Source organism: Cydia fagiglandana, chromosome 26 (assembly GCF_963556715.1).
Source record: "Cydia fagiglandana chromosome 26, ilCydFagi1.1, whole genome shotgun sequence".
NCBI lineage: Eukaryota > Metazoa > Arthropoda > Insecta > Lepidoptera > Tortricidae > Cydia > Cydia fagiglandana.
Window position 1 is genome coordinate 5136180 of NC_085957.1, and position 25700 is coordinate 5161879.

General features: G+C 38.4%; 2 protein-coding genes across 2 annotated transcripts; one reads left to right on the forward strand and one right to left on the reverse strand.

Moving 5' to 3' along the window:
• Positions 1-399: 399 nt before the first annotated feature.
• On the reverse strand, positions 400-3469 carry LOC134677238 (uncharacterized). Its single transcript, XM_063535670.1, has 3 exons — positions 3395-3469; positions 2114-2233; positions 400-554 (listed from the first exon to the last, which is right to left on the reverse strand). Exons 1-3 carry the CDS (start codon positions 3450-3452, stop codon positions 400-402), a joined length of 333 nt encoding a protein of 110 aa, XP_063391740.1. The 5' UTR covers positions 3453-3469.
• A 6692-nt stretch (positions 3470-10161) lies between these two features.
• On the forward strand, positions 10162-14243 carry LOC134677323 (alpha-(1,3)-fucosyltransferase 4-like). The gene is made up of 4 exons (XM_063535759.1): positions 10162-10192; positions 11227-11377; positions 12797-13045; positions 13730-14243. The coding sequence occupies exons 1-4, from the start codon at positions 10162-10164 to the stop codon at positions 14241-14243; spliced, it is 945 nt and encodes a 314-aa protein (XP_063391829.1).
• Positions 14244-25700: the final 11457 nt, after the last annotated feature.

A 25700-nucleotide genomic window follows, 5' to 3' on the forward strand; every position in this document is an offset into this window, starting at 1 on the left:
TCCTCTGGTTGATATCATCATCATCATCATCATTTCAGCCTATATATATATACGTCCCACTGCTGAGCACAGGCCTCCTCTTATGCGCGAGAGGGCTTAGGCTATGGTCCCCACGCTAGCCCAATGCAGATAGGGGACTTCACATACATCTTTGAATTTCCTTCGCAGATGTATGCATGCAGGTTTCCTTCACGGAAAAGCTAGTGGTAAATATCAAATGATATTTCGTACATAAGTTCCGAAAAACTCATTGGTACGTGAGCCAGGATTTGAACCCGCGACCTCCGGATTGAAAGTCAGACGTCATATCCACGCGGTCACCACTGCTTCTGGCTGATATGATGATAATGAAGTATTGTAATAAAAAACGAATTCAATAATGTTTCCGTCGTTTTACTTTTAAGCGTTCCACAACATCATAGGGCTTCTTCTTAAACTGTAATGTCGTCCGTTTACTTTCAGATTCTTGTCAATTATTATCGTCCCTTCCCCGGACTCCTCGCTAAGTTTACCGAATCTTTCGACGAAGTAGTCGCTGTCCTCTGAGGTGAAATCTGGAACAGTGTTCCATTTGGTAGGTTCATTGCGATAGAAGTGCGGAAAGTGGGAAATTCATGAGTGGCGATAAACAAAACCGGGCAAGTGCGAGTCGGACTCGCGCACGAAGGGTTCCGTACCATAAAGGAAAAAAAAACGGAAAAAAATGCAAAAAGAAAACGGTCACCCATCCAAGTACTGACCACTCCCGACGTTGCTTAACTTTGGTCAAAAATCACGTTTGCTGTATGGCAGCCCCTCTTAAATCTTTATTTTATTCTGTTTTTAGTATTTGTTGTTATAGCGGCAACAGAAATACATCATCTGTGAAAATTTCAACTGTCTAGCTATCACGGTTCGTGAGATACAGCCTGATGACAGACGGACGGACGGACGGACAGCGAAGTCTTAGTAATAGGGTCCCGTTTTACCCTTTGGGTACGGAACCCTAAAAACACGGCCGAAAGGTGTTTAAATCGGCACGGCGCGAATTACCTTTTCGCACATGTATATTACTACGTTTTACAGTGGGTTACATATGAGCATATGACTATGACCCTTTAAACTTTCAACATACGCACGTAAAGTGCTAGTTACCGCACTAGGGCGATAAAGTAGCATCATATGTAGGTACTGTAATAGTTATTTACGATGGGATATGGATGTATACGCCTGCATAGGAGAAATCACGGGCAAATGCTAGTGTACTTAAACTTAAGTTTGTTTTCACCACACCAGTTCGGAAAGGCTTATTTTGCACTTTTAAAACTGATAGCAAAGTTGCATTTTATTCACATGTGACATGTGAGGCAAAGTAAGAAAATGCAAATTTTGAGTTGTTTTTTATGTTTGCTGGTAGAATTGAATTTTAAATGATAATTTTGGTTGATAAATATTTATTTTACATACATTTCGATTTGATTTGGTTTGATTTTGTTTGATGAAATATTTGATTTTGTTTGAGAAACATTTAATACTTGCTTCGGTTTGGTGTGGTGACGAATTTTGTGTTTCACTCGGGAGCAAATCTTGTTTAACCCTCGTGCTTTGAAATCCTCGCAACGCTCTAGATTCCATTTTGCGAACCACTCGCTGCGCTCGTGTTTAATTTTGGAATCTTTCGCTTGCTCGGCTATCAATATTATCACGAGCGGTTAAACAACAACCCTGTAAAGCCCCCTCCAGACTATGCGCGTGAATCGCGGGCGAAGCCGCGAACGCGAGTGTGGAGTCGATTTCGCAGGTCTGCGTCTCGGAGTAATTAACAACGGAGACGCCATGTCTAAAATTTTCGGTACAAAATAGTCTGCCGTTTTTTGCGGGGGAGGGGCACATCAAATGTATAGGTACGTCATGTCAGATAAACGTCAGTCCATACATATGGTTGACATGTGGTTGACCATTGGCCGCCTATTTTCGACAGAGGGGAACGCCTGTTAATGGCGGCTCCATTGTTAATTACTCCGAGGTCTGCGTTCTGGACTCCACACTCGCGTTCGCGGCTTCGCCCGCGATTCACGCGCATAGTCTGGAGGGGGCTTAAAACAAATAACTATTATCTATTCCCTGTATTCACCCATGAGCTTCGTAAGTTGGTCGTCCTCTGGGTGGAATGGATTTGGATAGTTTTTTCTTAAATTTCTATGCCTCTGCTTCAGCGACGTGACCATAGAGAAACATACTGAGCCGCCGATGACTGAAAAAAGTTAAGGCGAATGATAACCTAAGGGTCTCCCTCGATATATCGACGCGCATTCGGCAAAATCCGATAGGAAAAAGCTTTAAGTTGTATCCAGACGGGACTGACGAAATCAGTCGATTTGTTCAGGAAAATAATTGATCAATCTCATCTAGCGTCCACACGTACACAAATTAAATCACCAATTTGCATTCTACTATGAAAATTGTCATTTTTGTGTCCGCACCTGCTGATGTGATCGGGGAATCAAATTGGTATCTGCGTCCGCAAGCCCTGTTCGATCGGAGAATTTCATCAGATTGGCGAAAAATTGTCTTGTCTGGATACAACTTTATGTCCGCTCAATAAGAGCGAAAAAGCCGTCGATGCGAACTGAGGGTCTATCGCGAACCACGTTCGACGTGTTGCCTCCCTGTCACATTTACGTACAAATTTACAGGTGCGGCAGAGAGGCAACACGTCCAACGTGGTTCGCGGTAAGCCCTCTTGAGCCGAACGATGACTTTTTCGCTCTTATTACGCAGACTTAAAGCTTTTTCCTGTCGGATTTTGCCGAATGCGCGGCGACATATGTGGGGAACCCTAATAGTACCTACACTGTGTATTAAGTGCGCCAAACAAGTATGAACGAACGAGTGTGATTTGACGCCCGAAGCCTAAGGCGAAGGTTTAATTAATACGAGTTCGTAATTCCTGCACCGCCCGTGGCGCACATAATGTTTTTCATCACATTTGTGAGGAAAAAAGAAAAATAAATAAAACTTCTGCCTAATTTCGTACGTACCTACATTACAGCTCTAGGTCAAAATTTAGGATTTACGGACCGCTTCGCCTCCGTGTAGGTAATACACCTCTTACGAGCAAGTGTGATCAAAATACTTTACACAACGCCTCATGAAGCCATGATTCCTTATGCCTTCCCTCCAAATTAGGGATGACTTACGTTAGACCGGGCCGGAACATCCGGCGCATCGTTTTCTATGGAAAACATCACGTGATCGCCTGTGATGTCATAGAAAAGTAAGCGCCGGAAGCTCCGACCCGGACACGGCCCGGTCTGACGTGATGCATCCTTTATGCGCTTCAACCAGTGAACGAAAATCAAGGGCTTTAACAGTTTCAACTAGGTACTGTTAGAATGAAAATACTGTAACTTACTTAGTAATAGGAACGTAGTCCGTGCCATAACTATTAAATTAAAAAGATCGTTAAACATTTTTATGGTTTGGAACGAAGAACAATAAGGTATAGGTAATAATAATAATATTTACTTCGGCCGTGGACCGAGGATATCTTAGTTTTTAACCGATAGAGTTTGTGCGGAAAATGAAGAGTCGTATTGGGCTCCATACGTTCCATGACTCTTCTCTTTCCGCACATAGTCCATCAAAATGTGAAATGTCATAAGCAGAACACACACACACACACACATACACAAACCTTAGTATTTACAGCGCTCATAATATATGTACGTAGATTCAATATCAAAACTGAACTACTTAATTTCTTTACCTATTAGATTAGTTTTTACTAAACCTTTAGCTTATGAATAACGAATTCGGCTACCACGTCACAGGCATAGCCTAGTGTGGGGCCACAGGACACTTATAATTGTTAAGAAGGTTTTTCTGTGAAATAAATATACTTTATTCTTTATTCTTCTTTAGAATAAAGGATGACTCACTTTCATAGAGGTACAAAAATATAAAGATGACACGGCGGAGGGGTCAAACGACCGAACGAGATTCACTTATGGAAATTGCAGTAGGAGTACCAGAGAAAGCGGTATTATTGCTTGTCCTTGTCACAGTCTCACTTTTTGTTTGTTCCCCACCAAAAATTTTGTATGGTTCATGGTGGGCAACAAATAACCCGACCGAATTACGTAGATTGTATTTGATATGTTGTCAGGAATGTTAAAACGTGTTTTTGATATTGTCGCTTTGCGTATGTTTTGTCCCTCACGGAGGCACGCGTTTAGCTCATCTATGTAATACTAGGTCTATGCTCACGTTAGACCGGGCCGTGTCCGGGCCGGAGCTTTCGGAGCTTCATTTTCTATGGAAAGCATCACGTGATCACCTGTCATCTGTCATTTTATGACAGGTGAACGGTGATCACATGATGCTTTTTATAGAAATCTGAAGTGTCGGTCGCCCCGAGAAGTTGCTAAGCGGGCGAGGTGTTCGATAAGAAATGAAGAAAAGTAGAACCAAGGTGACTTCAGTCAGGCGTGTCTCACTCCGCGATTTCGCCGCTTTGCTACAGATTACAGGTAGCTAAAAGTACGTACATCCGTTCGACCCCAATTTTGGGGAAAGCCATAAGCCGCGCGTGGCGCTGTCGCCACCCAGCGGCCATAATATATCTGTGCTGATCGCAACAGACGCGTTTTGTTAGAGAGTGAGTCTTCTGTACCTAGTACTATTATTTGGGGTCATCCATTAATTACGTCACACGAATTTCTAGGTTTTTTGACCCCTCCCCCCCTCCTTGTCAAACTTGGTCACATTTGGCAAACCCCCCCCTAGTGTGACGTAACATTTTTTCTACGAAATCGCCAAATCGAATTAAGTAAGTACCTAAGTATTATTAATATTTTATCAAAATATTTTTGACGATATAAATATTAGTAATTTTATAACCCAAAACTGCTTAGGAAAGAAAATTAAACGAATAAAAACGATTATCGTTTTAAAAACTTGTTATTTAAATGTACTGCGAATAAAATAATTTATATAAATTTTCGGTTACTGATGAAGTTAAAGTGACGTCACAAAGTTTGTGTTTCCCCCCTCCCCCATGTCACAATATGTCACATTTTCTTGACCCCCTCCCTCCCCCTAAACGTGTGATGTAATTAATGGATGACCCCTTATTCAGTGCTTCAGTTAACAACGAACGCCTGCGGGGGTATCATAACATTCATAACATCGGTCGAAAACACAGACTAAATTTCGTTAACACTTTTCTATTGACTGAAATTTTAGTCAGTAATATGTAAACGTTGATTCCTATTCTCAAAACACGTGGTTAAAGCTAAATGTCCACAGGCAAAGGCTTTTACAGTAGATATGGTCCTATTTTCCCGCACTAGTGCGTGAAATAGCACTTTTAGTGCGTATGTCAAAAGTTTAAAGTGCCATATGTACTGTAAAACGTTGTACGATACACGTGCGAATAGTCAATTCGCAACTGGTGTCGATTTAAAGCACTCCCTTCGGTCGTGTTTTAATTTATCAGTTTATCACCACTCGTTTCGAATTTCCTCTTTTCCGCACTTGTATATCGTGAATAACTATTTCGTTCTTGAATGAAGATTTGCGATTGTTGTTACGTAATACCGGGTGTGGCCTGTAATATGAGCAAAAAATTAAACTGTAGGCTGTACTCCTCATACCGATGAACATTTGTTCAGCAACTTTTAAAAATAACTTGTGGTTTGATTTTTAATACACTTTAAAGATTATTCTAAGACGCAATGTATTGCGAATTTTGTTATGTTTAAGGTGTGACATGCAACGTCAATTACAATAATATGGCGTGGCGATGGCGTCCATTGAAGACAATATTTATTTTGTATGAAAAATAGGGAGTCTGAAGACTTCATAATTTTTAAAAGTTGCTGAACAAAAGTGTCACCGTTTGAAGAGTACAATCTATGTTTTAATTATTTGCTCGTGTTACAGGCCACACCCGGTATATTATTAGTTTACGTAGGTATTGCTTTTATTATTATTCTATGTTTTTCCCAAGAAGGAACAATAAATAGTCTTCCCGACGTTTTGGGAGGCGTTACGTGAAGAGTGACCAGTAGAACTCTGGTAGTTTCTACCGCCGCCGCCGCTACCTCCGCTGTCATTCCGTCTGTCTGTCACAGGGCTGTATAGTAAAAAAAAGAGGGGTATCCATACAAGAAAAGTAAAGGTTATGGGCCTACATTATAAATTTGTTACTAACCGAGCTAATATGGTATAGGTAATATATGCTATATTAAATATTATAGGCCTTCTTTTACACAAATTGACTAAGCCCCACGGTAAGCTCAAGAAGGCTTGTGTTGTATATAATATATAAATTAAATACTTAAATACATAGAAAACAATCATGACTCAGGAACAAATATCTGTATCATCATACAAATAAATGCCCTTACCAGGATTCGAACCCGGGACCATCCGCTTCATAGGCAGGGTCACTACCCACTAGGCCAGACCGGTCGTCGAATATGCTATACGGAATGTAAAAGTTCTGAAAATTATTGAAATGAAATTAAATTTGTTTGTTTTTTTTTTAGATACAAACGTCAAACTCGGTACATATAGTTAAAAAAAAATAACTAACTGGCCAAGCGTGATTCGAATTTGCGGAATATTTATAAAATTTAAAAAAAAATCATACAGGTGGACACAATCGACAAAACATTCCATTGTACGGTCATCTTTACAGAGCGCTAGGATTTCATGTCTTACAGTTTGGACATTGATTTCAATGCTCAGATTCAAGTGTGAATTCGCTACAATAGCACGTCAATACAAAAATCATTCAAATTATAAAATTTCAAAAATCTATCAGTTACCCTATAACGGACCAGATTAAAAAAAATACTCGATTCGTCAAGCCCCTTCCGAAAAATACCAAAAAATTGCGCATAAGCAAAAACTACAAATAAATGATGTTATGTCGTCGTTTTTGGCATATATAAGTGTGCCCTACAAAATAACGGTTTAGTCCTAGTCTTAAAATGAAAAGTTTTATTAAGTATTTTTCGGTTTTTATTGTATGCACTGCCGTTTCGTATTTGAATCGATTGTATGTAGATATGGGGACGCTGATATCGCCTGAAAGTATGGGGGAACATCAGAAAAATGTTTATATGTTCTACACGAAGCGAGCGGTAATTCTAAACTAGTTTTCACCATACCAGCTGGTAAAGGCTCTCTTGATTGTTCAAAAAGTACCGTAAAATGGGGTGAGTTGGGTGAAATTTGACTTTCAAACCTCGATAAAATTTTATTTTTACATGTGAAAACAGAATGGTGTATATAATTAGTGGTTCGGACGTTTGTATTTTATTTTGGGTAGTTCCATTTCATAACTTTGACGATAAAGAGGAAAACCCACCTCACCCCGTATTTGGGGTGAGAGGGTTTTTCATACAAAGGTGATTTTGGAAGATTGTTGGATCGATTTTTTATTATGCGTATTACTATAGCCCCATTTTAAATTGGAATACATTATTTTTGTAGCAGTAGCCTTAAATCCCTTCTCACCTTCTCTCTCCGTTCATAACCCAACTCTTCCCGCGAAACCTAATCACCCCGTTTTACGGTAATGAGAAAGATGTGGATCTTCTCTTCTTCTTCTTCGATTCCTCATGAGTGAGGGTCGCGACCACATGAGGTCGTTATTTTGTGCACCAAGGATCTTCATTCTGCACTAAAAATGAAAGATGTGGATAAAAATCCACATGTGTGGAAAAGTAATCAAATGCAAATGTTGTGTTCTTGGCTGGTAATACCTAATTCTCTTTTTCAGAAAGTTATTATAAAACTTTCCTGTTTTGTTACCAGATTTCCTTACACATTTGGTAACAAAAAAAGAAAATGTTTCTTAGAAACTTTCTTGGACATTTTGGGAAATGTGGTGAAAGTTGTTCAGCTTCGTAGATCGAAAAGTACAAACTTTTTGAAAAATGCTCTTTAAATACCAATTATTTAAGAACATAATGTTGAATTGATTTGGTTTGACTACACTTCGTTCCGTTGGTGTGGTTATTTTTTTTCGCTTGGTGGCAAAATTTTGGTGGCCTTGAAACCCTCGTAACTATCAAGATTACAGCATTTGTTAATTAAGTATGTTTTAGTTGTATTTTAAACTGGTCAGGTTGCAAACACTTTATACCGGGTGTGGCCTGTAATATGAGCAAAAAATTAAACTGTAAGCTGTACTCCTCATACTGACCAACATTTGTTCAGCGAATTATAAAAATAACTTGTGGTTTGATTTTTTATACACTTTAAAGTTTATTCTAAGACTCAAACTTGACAAGCAACGTCAATTACAATGATATGGCGTGGCGATGGCGTCCATTGAAGATAATATTTATTTTGTATGAAAAATAGGGAGTCTAAATACTTCATTATTTTTAAAAGTTGATGAACAAAAGTGTCACCTTTTGAGGAGTACAATCTATGTTTTAATTATTAGCTCGTATTACAGGCCACACCATGTATAGTTTGTTGGGCCCGAGTCCGCCCAACCTCGCAAAAGAATCAAATTTGCATCTAATTATGTACTTTGCCAGCTGGGTAAGTAATATAATATATACCATTTATTAATATAACATTCACAAGATATACGCTCACTTTGTATAATTTTGAATAATATAAGTTTTGCATTGTATAAAACCCAAATCGTATAATGTCAAAATGGCTAATTTGTTTTTGAATAACATTCAATGTAGATAATTTCATATTCTATAAAACTTGAATTTCATAAAAATTATATAGTCGAACGATCAAAAACGATATCAGTTACTAGATCTAAGAACATAAATGAATAATAAAATCCGGTAAGTTACTAAACCATGGACCAATTTCGTTCTGGCGCTTCGCCGGCCGCTGCCGCGGCACGCTTGCTTCGCTCGCTCGGCTCGCGCACTGTTTGTTCGCAGTTCAACCTAACACTCCTCCTCGCTTCGCTCGTCGTCGTACCTAACGGAGACCTGCTTTAGTAAAGAATGACCGGCAGAAGATACTAATTACTTTGTTACATTTATGATCATATATTTTGGAAGGTATTTTTCTCATGTAATATCAAATAAGATATTTCAAATGTCTTTTGTTGTAATAATTCCTATAAGTTATGAATGTTATATAAAAAATAATTAGCCAATACAAACCTTATATTATTTATTAATATATACGAAGTATGTTAGAGAATGTCTACCACATATGTTATAAACATATATTTTTTGTTGGTAGCCCCAACGTGTGTTATATGTTGTGAATGATATTAAAATTAGATTATATCAAATGTTAGTATATTTTATACGACGCACCCTTGCCAGCTCTGGTGAATAAAATGCAACATTCTCGTCAGTTTTTGAAGTGGAGCCTTTACGAGCTGGAGTGGTAATAATATTCTTTCTACATACAGGGTTGGACAACGTCAAATCTAGGAAGATACATGTTTAAATATTATGACACCAAGCCGTTATATTTTCAAGTCATCAACGACCCGGAACGCGGCCATTTTAATATTTTGTGGAGGCCCTGGCCGTGGCTCAAACATAGACATGTCGGACCCCCCATTGGTAATCACAAGTAAGTTATATACCGTTGGTACAAGCTTTTATTGCTGAATGTACTTTTCTTTCCACGAGCAAATAATACTCATTGAGACTATTCTAACAACCCCATACACAATTAGGTTGCGTTATTTTATCACAGAGTTCCTATGGCCACCTCGTATTTCCATCATCAGATCATGGTATCATGGTCCTTTCATTGCGGTGATGGTTTTATTTTTTTTGTAATTTATGGGTCAAACAGAAAACTGTGTTACGTCTTTCCTGTAGACACAGGAGAGAAAACTAGTGTGTTCGCGGGAACTGTACATTTGTCTCTCCTGTGGGCAATAGTTAAAAGCTTGTGGGCATGTAAGTAATGATTTTATCATAGTTCTCTAAATAAAAGGAGGACCTTTTCATGTGGATAAGGGTTAAATAAGAAAATTAACCTTTATAGCCCGTAACTCCTGTGTATGTCTACAGGAAAGACGTAACACAGTTTTCTGTTTGATCCTTATATGAAGTTTTTACCAGTCTTTACCGGTTTCATTTCAGTGTTAGCGACCCTTTATTCGGTTGCAGCGTCAAAAATTGCAAGTTTTTTGAAGACAATGACAGTTTTCTTTCATCGATGGACGCTGTTGTTGTGAATCTACTAAAAGGTCTAAATGGTTCGTAGGACATTTAAAAACCAACGTATTTTCTGTGGACATTACAAAAGTTAACAATTTGTATACATTTTTTAGAAGCAGTGGTGGCCGAGTGGATATGACGTCTGACTTTCAATCCGGAGGTCGGGGGTTCAAATCCTGGCTCGTACCAATGAGTTTTTCGGAACTTATGTACGAAATATCATTTGATATTTACCACTAGCTTTTCGGTGAAGGAAAACATCGTAAGGAAACCTGCATACATCTGCGAAGAAATTCAAAGGTGTATGTGAAGTCCCCAATCCGCAGTGGGCTAGCGTGGGGACTATATAGCCCAAGCCCTCTCGCGCATGAGAGGAGGCCTGTGCTCAGCAGTGGGACGTATATAGGCTGAAATAATGAAATGATGATGAATGATCACCATACATTTTTTAAGAAGTAAGTACTTTAGGTTTAATATGCCCGACGGCGGGATGGCCAAGGCGGGGGCGCATGTCCTCAATACAATAGTTAAACAGTGAAGTGCATGAAATAAGCAAACTGTAAACCACAGTTATGCCTAGGTACTATTAGACCGACCGCTTCAATGAGTCCTCGCCTGCGCGGTACGGGGGCGACGGGGTAGGACGACTAAGGGCGGCGGGGAAGGTGCGGGCGCCGTAGGCATGCATTGCTGTATGCATTTTAGTGGGGTCCGTTTCATAGTGATACCCACTCATTAGGTCCCGGGTATGTCCTTAAACTTCGTCCAAAAGAAAGGTAAATGTCATATAGCTTTGTGTGGCAGGGCACAGCACAGCGGATCTCATTCCAGGTCTAGAACAGAGCCCAACTGGGGAAGTACCTCTACCTTACAGAAAACCGGAGCCAAATAACACTAGACCCTACTCATAGTGTTGTGTTCCTGCTGGTAAGGTTGCCACTTTGCCAGACGAGGGTACAGAGTGTTAGGGTCGGCAGCGCGCATGTAGCACCTCTGGCGTTGCAGGCGTCCATAGGCTACGGAGACTGCTTCCCACTAGCCCTGAAAATCCATTATTTTGCAGGCTCTCTACCAGATGTGAAGCACCGCCAGCCGTACCAACGCTGGATATTCTGGACGGACGAGTCTCCAATAAACACATTTCCTATTCCAGGACGGTATAAACCCAGTTTTAAGCAACTGGCTAATGTCTTTAACTGGTCTATGTCATACAGGTATAAGTAGGATTATTTAATTGGTATTAAAGGTGACATCCGGATCATGACTGCAGAAGTAAGGGGATATTCATAAATTACGTCATTTCAAATTCGGGATCTGGACATCGGATGACGGTAGCATGTCGCAGGAGAAAACGGGGTTATTCGAAGCATGATGTTTTTGGATGGTTTTAGAAGGGGGGGGGGGGTCAAAAATAGATGACGTAATTTATGAACAGCCCCTAACACCAATATTAATATTAATAAAATACCAGCAAAGTTAACATTTTCATAAATGTAACTTTGAGCTATGATGTAGATAATGTAGATATCTACTTAAATACGTTTTTTTCAGTGGCACGACAACTTTTGGGCAACTCAACAAAAATATATCCAGTGTTTATAAACTACTTTATAGACGGTCAAGCAAATCTTGTCAGTAGAAAAAGGCGCGAAATTCAAATTTTGTATAAGACGATAACCCTTCGCGCCTTCATTTTTCAAATTTGCCGCCTTTTTCTACTGACAAGATCTGCTTGACCCAGTATAACTTACTTATTTTAGAGGAATTGTGGATTTTTCACCCATTACTGGTTCCACGTCCATTATAGGGTATACTACTATATATACCTGTTGCAAAGCGACGAAATCGTAAAACAAGTCTCTTAACATCAAACTCGGATATATCCATCCGTCAGATTAAGCAATTTTGGTATTGAGAAAAGGTAATAGGATAAATATTTGTGTAGAGGGTAGAGTGGATTTACCCGATTGTGAAGTTAAGCAGTAAGCGACACAAAATCGCTGGCCCAATATTTCAGGGTTCTATTTTTCGCTTTTATCGAACTGAAATTTGAACATTGTTATAGTGACATTATGTCGAATTTCAACTATCTTGAAAATGTAACATAGAACCCTGTAATATTGGGCCAGCGAAATGTCAACTCATGGTAGCCGTACTATTCTTGTAGAAATTCAGTTCTCTATTTTTTGACCGCAGCCGATGCCAATTTGAATTATATACCGTAAAACGGGGTGAGTAGGTTTCGCGGGGAGAGGTGGGTTATGAATGGGGAGAGAAGGTTTGAGAGGGGAGTGAGAAGAGATTTTAAGGCTACTGCTACAAAAATAATTTATTCCAATTTAAAATGGTATATAATGGTATAGTAATACGCATAATAAAAGAAAATCGATCCAACAATCTTCCAAAATCACCTTTGTATGAAAGCCCCTCACACCCCCAAATACGAGGCACTACGTGGTGAGGTGGGTTTTCCTCTTTATCGTCAAATTTATGAAATGGAACTACCCAAAATAAAATACAAACTAAAATACAAACGTCCGGGACACTTATTATATACACCATTCAGTTTTCATATGTAAAAATAAAATGTTATCGAGGTTTGAATTTCAGTTTTGACCCTACTTTTTTTTCAGATCTGACTCTGATATCCCAGTACCGTATGGCCGGACAATACCTCTTCGGTACCCGAAACTAAACGACAGAACTGACAAAGAGTTGGAAGGACTCGTGCCATATTGGAAACGAAAACAGACGAACGTTTTGGCCGCAATCGTCATGTCGCGCTGCCTCGGATTTCGGATGCAGTTTTTGATGCAGCTACAGAGGTTTATTAACGTGGACTTGTTTGGAAAATGCGCGGTTGTTCCTAATAATACGAATAAGTGAGTCAGCAGACATCGTAAATTATATAGCATTTTCGGTGCAGCGGAGTGGTGTTAACGGAATTGGTATAAACAATGTCAACCCTATAGTTCGTGTTTTTTAGAATTAGAAATAGGGTAAACAATCTTGATGTGTCTTTTAATTGAAAAACACATTTTAAAAATAAGTTACGGCAGATATGTAACATTTATTAATCTAATACGATCATTTATATTCTTCTGCTTTCATAAGTAATAGTTTTTGATTTTTAAAAAGCGTTTTTCAATTAAAAGACATGTCAAGATCGCTTACCTTCTTGCAAGTTCTTTCTAATGCTAAAAAAAACGAACTATAATGTTTAATCAGCAGTAATTACGTTGATATTAACGTTAATTTACCATTTCAGTTGGAATCATATATCTATACCAATTCCGTTAACACTGGATTAATAATGGAGTCGGAGAAATTTCGAGAACCAATATTAGTAGAGAAAAAAATCGTAGTGAATTAAACGGACTCCCAAGGTCGTCCATTGCAAAAGACAGCAAGTACCTACATTTCCTACCTTGACAATATTATTATATTATTGGGAGCCTATAATGTCCCACAGCTGTGCAAAGGCCTCCCCCCGCTTTTTACAGTCTTCCCGATCCTGTGCAGTTTCGGGCCATTCCTTAGGTATATTGTTTATATTTTTTTTACAGGTGCCCAGGTCACTTCAAAGAAGACTGTCCAATAATAGCCGAATACCTGTTCTACTTAGTAATAGAAAACTCAAAATGCCGCCAATACATATCAGAAAAAGTTTTCCATCACGCATACTCAAAAGGCGCCATACCTATCATCATGGGGGCACCTTTAGTAGACTGTATTAAAATTTTACCCCCTAACTCTTTCATACATATGGATAATTTTGCTTCTGTAAAACTTTTAGCTAGGGAAATATATGCTATACGTGCTAATATTACAAAATTATTGTCTTATCACGCGTGGAGAATTGATTTTGAAACTGTGGAAGAGCATGGATTTCTTGGTACTAGGTCTTTAGCTTTGTGTAGAGTTTGTGAAGCTCTAAATTATAATGATAATGCTAGGAAAGTTTATGATATAGAGGATATTATGTTGTATTTGGATCCAGCTGTGTGTTGTTTTAGGGATCCTTACTCGAGACAGGCGGACACGCCATACATCAAAACTCATTTGCCTATCTATGTGTGAACGGCACGTTTTTACACGCGTCATTGTGTGGGTAACGCTTAGGGCTGACGAGACGATACATTGTTAAAAATTGGGTAATGTACGGAACCCTTGGAACGCGAGTCCGACTCGCACTTGGCCGGTTTTTGTTTATTTATTTTATAACAGTTTTAAAACATAAATAACACTTTTTAGGTAGTAGTTTTAGTTTTGTAGGTAGTTTTAATTTTAGGTTACTTTTTATTGTAAGTTTGTTATTAATTATGTTTATGGTTTAAAAAAAAAAAATGTAAAAAACCACTTTATTAAAAACTTAAAAAATTCATTCATTCATTCATTCCTAGTGCGACATATTTGCGACGTCTGCATTAGCGCTAACATTGCAGGCACCAAAGTTAGCGCTGGTACAAATATGGGACGGCGCCAGGGCTATAACCGCGAAAATCGAACTTCGCAAATTGCGGGGATTTTTCTCTGTCACTCTAATTACGCCTTCATTGGAGTAAAAGAGAAAAATCCCCGCAATTTGCGAATTTCGGTTTTCGCGGTAGCCGCTCAGGGTGTCTACGCATACGCACGTAGCGTCCCAGACAAGTGCTCCAAGACACCCGTTTATTTGTGAATCGTACCTAACCTTCTGGTATATTGTTCGAGTCGAAATAAATCGAAATAAATAAAAAATTTGAAACTCTAGGTCCATGGGGTCCCAGCGCGCATAAGTTGTTCGCAGAAATCGCGAAGCGTCTGGTTGACGTAACTGGTGACCGAAGAGCTGGCGGCTACCTCGCACAACGTATCAGCATTGCGATACAGCGAGGAAATGCCGCAAACCTTATCCTTGGTACAATGCCTCAGGGGCCTATTTTAGATTAAAGCTAGTTATTAATTTCGTTTAGTAGTACCAATGTATACATTGTATACATTGTATACATTGTATGTAAATAGGTAAATAAATATATTTCAAGTGAAAAAAAAAACTATTAAAAAATAAATCAGTGTTATTTAAAGTGAATCTTGTTTACCTTATCTCCCCAACAGGGTGGGTTATCCACCATAAACAACTGAGCGCCACTTGCATCATTCCACTAACCCCGGGTTAACCGGTTAAATCTGTAGTTACCATGGTTACCAGTACAACTTGACACTACATACAAGTGGCCCTAAGTATCAAAGGTATTTTCACCACACCAAATGGTAAAGGCTCTCTAGATTGTTCAAAACCCGATAGCAAAGTTGCATTTTATTCACACGTGAGGCAAAGTAATCAAATGCAAATTTTGAGTTGTTTTCTTATGTTTGCTGGTAGAATTGACTTTTAAATGACGATTTTAAATGATAAATATTTAATAACATTCATTTGGATTTGATTTGGTCTGTTTTGTTTGATATATTACAGTTAATATTTTCTTCGGATTGGTGTGTGATGAAAACGGTGAAAAGGTTTTACTATGAAAATTGATCTCGTACTAATAGTGCAGCTGCAGTCAGAAATGGAATGCGGGTAACATATTCCATTTCTGAGGTAAACCGTAAAACAATCGTTAAATCTTCCGTCGTAGGCCACGTCTACGCCTCGGCTAGTCTGTGGGCATGAGTAAGCCCATTCTGCCCAGGGATATTACTGCAATGTTCTGCCGCCAGAGTGCAGCCCTACCGACTCAGTAAATTCATAGACTAACTGTTTATTGACAAGTTTTCACAGACAATAAAACATGACATTGATGCATCAAGGCGGTTTGTTAACAAGGGCCTACCGGTAAACGCGAAAATCGAAATTTAGTTATCTGCCTCTTTATCGCTCGAATATGCAAGAGTGATAGAGAGATTAGATAACGAAATTTCGATTTTCTTGTTTCGCGGTAGGCCATGTGATTAACGTGACGTGTGATGTGTCAATGTGGTTTGTTTACTGTATATGCCACAAAGGTGCCACCTACGCAGAGCTTTGCCTAATATTCCCTATTTACCTATTCGTCGAAATCTGATTCTAAATATTTAATATTAAACCAAACAACTAACCAGTTCAATACAACCGCACTATAAAATGTCAATCCCGGCCATGTCAACAACCAACTTTAAAACTATTTTAAAACATGGTTTATTGGAATGCTATGTAATCCTTCGTCTTTTTTAAGCTGTAAGTATTTGATTGCATTCACTACAATTTTTTTCGCATCTTTGGCTTTTTTTTGGCATTTTTTGTAATAAAACCGTTTATATTTGAATATATTGGTTCGTAGATATTTTCTATTTGTTTACATCGGTGACATTAGATGACAATCAACGTTCGTTGTCAAAGAGTACATGTTGCCAGTAAAAGAAATTAGTACCATTGAAAATCCGCAAAATGGCGAGGGTCAAATAAACTGTTGTCAGGCTTTACATGGCTTTACGCGACCTCTTAAGTTCATCATACTATCATACTACTATAAGTATCATACTATCATACTACTATAAGTATCATACTATCATAAGTATCATACTATCGGCAGCACATCAGAACCTTCAATCGTGGATGACGAGACCCTTCAATGAAATACGATGTTCGACTCACAATCTTTACCAGTGTTGCCAACTCGGATTTTGAAAAAATGCTACACTAATGTCTAGATTATGCCAAAATTATGCCAAAGATTTTTGAAACACCTATGCTAAAAAAATGCTAAAATATCACTTGAAATTAGACACTTAAAACACATACATTTTTCAAATTTACCGCCTTTTTCTACTGACAAGATCTGCTTGACCAACTTTATATATTCCGTTGACGTCCATCCGTCCACAAAAGTCAAAATTCATATGAAAATATGAACCACATAAGGCGATGGCGCATATTATCGCTGCCAAGTTAGTGAAAACTTGGCTTAGACTAAATTATGCTAAAAAATATGCCAGTTGCTAAATGGAAAATTTTGATGCCAAAGCGAGTGAAAATATGCCAGATCTGGCATCATTTATGCCAAGTTGGCAACACTGATCTTTACTGCACAAGACTCATTACAAATCACAAAACCTCTACAGACGTCTGTTTCTCCCGTTCGATCTCATCGTGCTCCCTCTGAAGATTGATTGACAGCATAACTTCAATTGTTCTCGACTTCAATTGTTTTAACAGCGCACTCTATGACGTCTTGGCGGAATTGCGTCGAACGCCACTCAGGTGTACGTAACACCCTAGTTTGCTCTATTTGTCGAGGTTTGCATGATAAAACGCCTCTTTAAGGCGACAGATGGCACATTTCGGCCATTCCCCGACATATATATAGCTGTGTCCGGGCCGGAGCTTCCGGGGCTTACTTTTCTATGACATGACAGGTGATCACGTGATGCTTTCCATAGAAAACGATGCGCCGGAAGCTCCGGCCCGTACGGCTCGGTATAGCTTGAGTCATCCTTTAAGGCCAGCGCAAACCGGCGCGGCGGAGCGTAGCGCAGATCACCGAGGAGCATTTACATTTAGCGCACACCGGCGAGGGTAAATCCCCCGACATACCGCGAGCGCCCGCACAGTCCGGCGCTCGCGGCCGGCGCACTTCGGAGCACTTCGGCGCAGGCCGGGGGATGCCGCGGCATGCCGCCGCGTGTGCTCTTTCACAAGGGATTAGTGACTAATATGCACGAGTTCTCCCCCGTCGTCCCGGCGTTACTCCGGCGGCCTCGGCGCATGCCGCCAACTACTTCCGCGGTATCCTCTGGCGTGCTCCTCGATGCCGCGGAGTAACAATCCTCCGTGATGCTCCGGAGGTCGGTCTCAAAGCCTTTAAATCTATACCTGAAGGTAATTGAAATAGGGAAGAAAATACATTGATAATTTTAAAGTGATCTGCGCTGCGCTCCGCCGGTTTACGCAGGCCTTTAGTCAGCAGATTCGCAGATCCAACATGTAAACGTGGATTACTATTTTCAAAACATACGGTTAAAGCTTAACGTCCACAGCCACGCATTTGCTCTGGAGTGAAGATTTGCGATAGTAACGAAAAATATATATACCTATACAATATACATGTATGTACAATCGCCTGCGCTCGCGGTTATCTACCCTTAGGCACAGAATAAATAATAGTACTGCCGTACAGAAAGGAAACTTCCTACAAAACCGAAGTTTGACAGCGGTTCAGGGTCGAATCATGCTGTCCCTTTCTAATATATGGCACTATCCCTTTCGGCTACTTAGGGCTGTCAAAATTCAAGTGATTATCATGATCCCTATTCGACAAGCGACATTTGACGTATCGTGTTGATCTCCCGTTGATGTGGCAAAAATCATAAGTTCTCGAATACGTCCAATGTCAAAATTTGACATTAACAATTCACAGTTATGGTGACAAGAAAACCAAACCGAAACACCCTTAGTTTAGAGTTGAGTTTTGGTTGTACTAAATGATATTATCCACCGTTGATGGAATCAACACTCAATATGCAATAAAATCAACTGTTGATTTGACGTGGATGCGAAATCTGACAGCTGTACGTGTCGAATTTGGCCCCTTATCTGTGGTCGTGCACGCAAAAGGAAGTCAAGTGGTGCCAACCCTAATAATTGCTCGGAGAAATGCTGAGCCGAGCGGAGCCGAGTTTAGCCGAAGTCAGGAGTTTCGCACCCCTGCTTAGGGCGATACTCGTTAGAACGCCTTGCAGGTAGGAAGTATTAAGGATTAAGGAAAAAATTTCTTAATTGGAACACCGCTAGCACAGATGATTGTACTTGTTAATTTTATTATTACGTAAATCTAGTCTAATGATAGAAAAGAAATAGCAATCTTTAGAAATAACTGAAATGAAATACAATAAAAGTACATATAATTTATTTATTTAGAAATTTAATTCAGGCAACAAGGCCCATATTACAAATACCTTACAAATAATAATACCTACGTTTGTATATGTTATAGTATGTTTAAGTATCAGGCGTTTAAGGTTTGCTTTTTTTGGTTCCGTACCCAAAGGGGGTACTGTCTGTCACAGGAATGTATCTCAAAACAAAAAAAAATCTATACTAAAAAAAATCACAAGTAGAGGAACCTATCCATACAAAAAAATGTTTAATAATTGTGTAAACAAAAACTTCAAACTTGCTATAATTGAAAAGAAAATTATAATCCATAACAGTAATAAATACTCAGACACACCCACTTTGTAAGTAGAGTAGATAAATTCAAATTTTCAATGGAAAGTCAACCTACATTTTTTTTAAATTTGCCGCCTTTTCTACTGAAAAAGTGAATGTGCCAGTGATATTATAGAATAAGGTAATGCGTGAGTACTTACAGTACAGGGAGCCGATTTTTGAAATTCGAAAGCTCGATTTCGTCACTCGAAAGTCGGTGGAAAACGGCGAAATGCTAATTTTTGAAATAAGAGCCATAGAAATTTGGAATCGAGTTGTATTGACCACTAATAGTAGAATTTAAATGCATAGTAGTGAAGATATTATTGAACGAAATACACGAAATCGAGCGGTCGAATTTCAGAAATCGGTTCCAGATGGATTGGATTGGATTGGATGCAATATCGACAAATCGTTCCACTGTATGCTGACCTTTATAGAGCGCTAAGATTTCATGTTTTAAAGGTAAGACATTGATTTTAATACTCAGATTCAAGCTCGAAATCGCTAGGATAGCATTTAACTAGAACAATCGTTTAATAATATTGCGTATTATATTTAATATTTAACGGACTACTTAAAAAAATACATGATACAAAGGGGCCCCTCCTTGCTTTAAAATTCTGCATCAGAAAACAATAAAAACGATGATTTTATAGTGGTTATTTTTGGCGTATAGTAATATTTAAGTGGGCCCTAATGGAATTATGAAGCGTTTCTAATAGTTTAAGTCCTAATCTTACATTTAAAATGAAGGTTTCCAAGTGTATTTCAAGTTATATTAAATATTTTTCAGTTTTTATGACATGTTTCATGTCTGTATTTCACCTTTCGTATTTGAAACGAATCTCTCTGAGGGACCACGAGAGAGTTGTTGAAAAATACTACGAGAATCGAAAGGTAATATATTCTACACCATATATCATATTTTGATATCATATTTTGATTTAGTTTCATTTCTTTCTCATTTCAATTAATTTATTTATCTCTATAACATGTGTAACAAAATGACATTGTATAGCATATAGAGCATAATACTAACAATAGTTTATAAGTCATAGTCGTAAGTACTAACAAAAATGATCTCAGTTGGTCCTTAAATAAATGATAATTAAATTAAATTAAAATATATATTATTTGAAGTATCTTAAGAGCCACAGCTAAAAAATCGTGATTATTTAAAAACGAAAGATATTGAAAAAAGGGGGCCGCTACGTACTGTATTGTGTATTTACGTACCTTTTGAATACATCAAACTAGTTTCTATGTTGCTGGTTTCGTCGATCTAGGAACTTAAAACAAAAACGGCCGTTTTAACTTTGGACGCATAGATTGACAAATCCAGCAACATAAAAACTAGTTTGATGTATTCAAAAGGTACTTAAATACACAATACAGTACGTAGCGGCCCCTTTTTTTCAATATCTTTCGTTAAATTTAAATAATCACGATTATTTAGCTGTGGCGCTAGTGTGCACGTTGAAGGGCTCTTAAAATTTATGTCGCCGTCTCGTCGGTCGTGGCTGTTTGTTTAAATTCTGAATCGTTGCTAATTTCAAGAGAAATTTCACCATTAAATACCAATAATATTTATTAAATAAGATTGTGCATGAACTTAAGCAAAGTGAAGGTGCCAACAATGTACAGTCAACAACAGAGCTATGAATACAGGCAAAGTGTCAAAAATATGTATACAGTACTTTATTGCCTGTACATTAAGCCCCCTCCCCACATCTGGCGTCTTTCGAGCGTCGGCGTCTACAATTCTATGGCCGACGTCGACGCAACGTCGACGCAGCGTCGACGCAACTGCGCAGCGACGTCATTTTCCATAGCGCTGGACCGACGCCTACAGACGCCGACGCTCGAAAGACGCCAGATGTGGGGGGTGGGGGGGGGGGGGGGCTAAGGTCGTGTATACATATTTTTGGCACTTTGCCTGTATTCATAGCTCTGTTGTTGACTGTACAATCACGCTCGTTGATCGTAAATATTTAGAATAGAATAGAATAGAATAGAATAGAATAGAATAGAATAGAATAGAATAGAATAGAATAGAATGAGGTTATGATAATTAGGGTCACTTGCACCATCCCAATAACCCAGGGTTAAGCGGTTAAACCGTTAACTTAGTGTCAAATTGTACTGGTAACCATGGTAACAGGTTTAACCCGTTAACCTCGGGTTAGTAGAATGGAGCAAGTGGGCCTTACATGTTTTGGTTCGATGTACATTGCTGCTTTTCTTAGCGCAATACTGCTCTTTGAGTGTTGCCATAGTCTAATAAAACATGGTCCTCTCTTCCCAGAGTGACACAAGCTACGTCACAATAACATGGCCGCTATATAGCGCTATCGCATATTATCATATAGCGCTGTCGCATGATGACGTAGGCTTGTGTCAGTCAGTCAGTACCAGGCGGAGTATATTATTATACCATGAGTGTTGCCCTACTTCACTTTACTGTAAATTGCTACTGACATACTTTGTTTGACAGACTATACCTATAGTCTGACAAAAAAGAGTAGAAATTAAAGGCAATACTGTAGTGTCGTCCTGTTTTCTTAGATTGATTTGAAAGGGACGATACTACAGTATTAGCACTTTTTAATTACTACTCTTTCTTGTCAGACTGTACCTCGATTTTTACAGTAAATAATAAGTATAAAGTTAGCCCTCTGTCCCCAGTTAATAATTCTGTGTCCCTAGTGAAAAAAGGTATATGTCTCGGGCAGCGCAGTTGTAAATGGGTTTAAAGTTCCAAGTAAGACCTGTGCCCTTTTACTCCTAAGCTGCGTGAGACTTGTACCCTTTTTCACTAGGGGCACAGAATTATAATTAACAATATTATAAATAAATAAACATTAGACGAAAGTTATAAAATTAATATTCTTTATACCTACAGAAATGGACGACATCAAATCTAGGGGAATATATGTTTAAATACTCCAAAGCACAGACGCCACCTTACAAAGTGATCAACCACCCGTTACGCGGCTATTTCACTGTTCTGATCTGGCAACACTGGCCTATGGTCAAACAACGACATGTCGAAGGTTATGGTGCATACAGGTAAATTTTAGGTGCATATATATATAACTACTAGCTAATACTAGGGGAGAGTGGGTAACAGTGGATACACTTTTGTTTGAAGCCCAATATTTCTGAAACTAAGTACATTTAGCCCTAGCATTTGAATCCATTGTTTTTTAACACTATCAGGGTATACAAAAAACAGACAACAGACATTCTAACAGCCATAGATTTTAGTCAAAAGTATTTTTTTTTATAAATGGGAAATTATCCACTGTAACCCATGCATGGGTTACTTTGGATAAGCCCTTGGGGTACAGTGAACCTCATGGGTCACAGTGATTTTTTGCAGGATTTATTTAAAGAAACTCAATTAACAAATATTATTTATTAATCATTTGGTTTCATAAGATCACTTTTAATAATTAACAGTAGAACAGAGTGTGTGAAACTACATTTAATCGACAATAATTATATTAACTTGGAGATAAGAATTACGTAATGTTTCAAAACATTTGAAACATGGTAATACAAAAATATTAGGTATTTATTAAGGTAATTCAGTCTCATAATTACTTATAGCAAATATTAATGGAACGGAGTGTTCGAAACCATAACTAATCAATGATATTTATGTTAACTTGGAGATCAAAAACTGGAAACATACAAACGCACTATGTACGCTAACTATTATTATCACTAATCAGTCTTCTTTATATTTAAGTACTAAATATCACAACAATGTGATGCAACAAAAAAAAATCTCTCAAAAAAAAAGCAAAACAAAAGTAACATTAAATTGTATCAAAACATTGCTTCAATTTAAACAGCATGAAGCTAAACAAGTCAACAAATTGTTGAGTCAACGAATATCTATCCTAGAAAAATCTAAATCAAAGGAATAACACCCCTGCTGCCTTTTTGTTTGTCCCAAATAGGATGGATTAGGCAAAAACATTTTTATGTCTGACACGAGCACCACTGCGATGTCAGGGACATTTGGGAGGCGAAATTATCCATTTCTCATATCTCTCCTTAAAAACTTATCTCGGTTTCCCCATTTGCTGCATCTTTTAACACCTTTCCAGCGTAGAAAACCTTTTTATTATTTGTTTTAAACTCTACTAGGACAAAATTGCCTTCTTTTGGTAAAGTCGGCAACTGTCCGAAACATTCTGGATCAACGATACCAAAATCATTTTCTGTTTCTTTAAACAATCCTTCTTCCTCGGGGTGAACAATTAATATATCGTTTTCCTCATCATTTGAATCACTTTGCAACACTTTCCTTTTGACGGTCGTCCTTTTCTTTACCGCTTCCGTTTTTTTCTTGGCATTTTTCGCAATTTCTCGTTCTTCAATCTCATTCTTATTAGATGTGTCTGTAGCTATCATTGATTTACCTTTCCTCCTTGGCTTTCTATTATTTTTTATTGAGCCTGCTTTAGGTAATCCTCTAATATCTAAAGGGCTCTTAAAATCTTTTGAAGGCCCTGCCACAGGAGTTAATAGTTTTCCTTCTTGATGCGCCAGGTCAATTGCATCCTGCATCTCATTTTGCGTATGCAGTCCGATCTTAGTCTTCCTCATCCTATTTCGAGGCATTTTGTAACCTAACAGACGAGAAAATACAAAGTAATTAGCGAAGAACAAATATACGGGGCACAGTGGATACTTATCCACTGTAACCCAAGTTGAAATTATCCATTGTGACCCAACCACCGTTACCGAAATCAAAAATTCGGAATAAACTATAGACTCTTGTTATGTGCAAAATAATAGCATTTTAGGCTAACCGAAACACTACACAACACTAAATAATCCACAAACACGCAAAACCCTTAAAGAATTTGACACAACACACTTTTTAAAAACACGTAAAAATTTAATTTGCTACTTACTATGGCGGTACGCTGCCGGCGCGTGACCTCCCGGCGTGTGAGCGTGGCGACGACTGGCGCGGTGCGGGGGGAACGCTCAAGGCGAACGTTTGACAAGAGTACAAGTGTTTGTGTGCGTAAATACACGGACAGCGGCTTTTTATTCACTGTTACCCGTTAGTCACTGTTACCCACTCTCCCCTACCTAATATGTACTTAAAATTAATCATTTTAAGCAAGTACATCGTAATTTAACCAATTAAACAAAAGCATACCATCCGTTCCAGGCTTCGTCACATTACAAAAAGCTCATCCACCTCGTCAATATAGAAAGTACGTTAAAAGTACCGTAAAATGACGAGTTGGGTGAAATTTGGCTTTCAAACCTCGATAAAATTTTATTTTTACATGTGAAAACTGAATGGTGTATAATAACATTAATAAGTGGTTCGGACGTTTGTATTTTAGTTTGTATTTTATTTTGGGTAGTTCCATTTCATAACTTTGTCGATAAAGAGGAAAATCCACCTCTCCCCGTAGTGCCTCGTATTTGGGGTGAGAGGGTTTTTCATACAAAGGTGATTTTTTTTATTATGCGTATTACTATAGCCCCATTTTAAATTGGATAACATTATTTGTGTAGCAGTTTCCTTAAAATCCCTTCTCACCCCGTCTCAAACCTTCTCTCCCCATTCATAACCCAACTCTCCCCGCGAAACCTACTCACCCCGTTTTACGGCACCTAAAGTAAAGTAAAAGTAAATTCTTTATTTGCATTAAATGTGGTTAACTGTTGGTCTTATTGTAATTATAAAGTACTTCACACATTTAGCCGCATGATAGCATGCAAAATATGTAGGTACAAATACACATCTGTAAATCTTAATTAAATCTACATATAGATGGTCAAGCAGATCTTGTCAGTAGAAAGAGGCGGCAAATTTGAAAAATGTAGGCGCGAAGGGATATCTTCTCATAGAAATATTGAATTTCGCGCCTTTTTCAACTGACGAGATTTGCTTGACCATCTATATTTAATTATTTACATTTCATGCAATCTTTTAATCAGCCAGCAACAGTGTTAACAAATAAAATCATAAAATAATAATAACCGGTTTACGGGTATCTATTTATGCACCCGTGAATGGGTTCCAGCAGGTGTTCTACATGACATCAAAGCTCTCCAAACGGCCTCTACGTGTTGGATCTATCCCCACGCACGCCTTATAAATGACCGGGCTTAAAAACCCGAGAGTTTGTAACAGAGATAAAAATAAAATGTCATTAGCTAGTGTGGAAATCAAAATATTCTTTAATATTGTAAAAAATATTATCTAGTAGAAGGGTTGCCATAATTAGTCGGAACTAAGGTTTGCAATCCGGATCCGAAATGTATGAAATTATCCGGATCTGGATCCGGATCCGCGGATCTTCCCATACATTTCGGATCCGTCGTGC

Coding starts and splice junctions, on each gene's coding strand:
- LOC134677323 (XM_063535759.1), top strand. CDS start 10,162: ATGGACGCTGTTGTTGTGAATCTACTAAAAG. Junction 11,378..12,796: donor AACTGGTCTATGTCATACAG/GTATAAGTAGGA, acceptor CTTTTTTTTCAG/ATCTGACTCTGATATCCCAG. Junction 13,046..13,729: donor GTTCCTAATAATACGAATAA/GTGAGTCAGCAG, acceptor TTTTTTTTACAG/GTGCCCAGGTCACTTCAAAG.
- LOC134677238 (XM_063535670.1), bottom strand. CDS start 3,452: ATGTTTAACGATCTTTTTAATTTAATAGTTATGGCACGGACTACGTTC. Junction 2,234..3,394: donor GACTACGTTCCTATTACTAA/GTAAGTTACAGT, acceptor AACTTTTTTCAG/TCATCGGCGGCTCAGTATGT. Junction 555..2,113: donor CCAACTTACGAAGCTCATGG/GTGAATACAGGG, acceptor ACACTGTTCCAG/ATTTCACCTCAGAGGACAGC.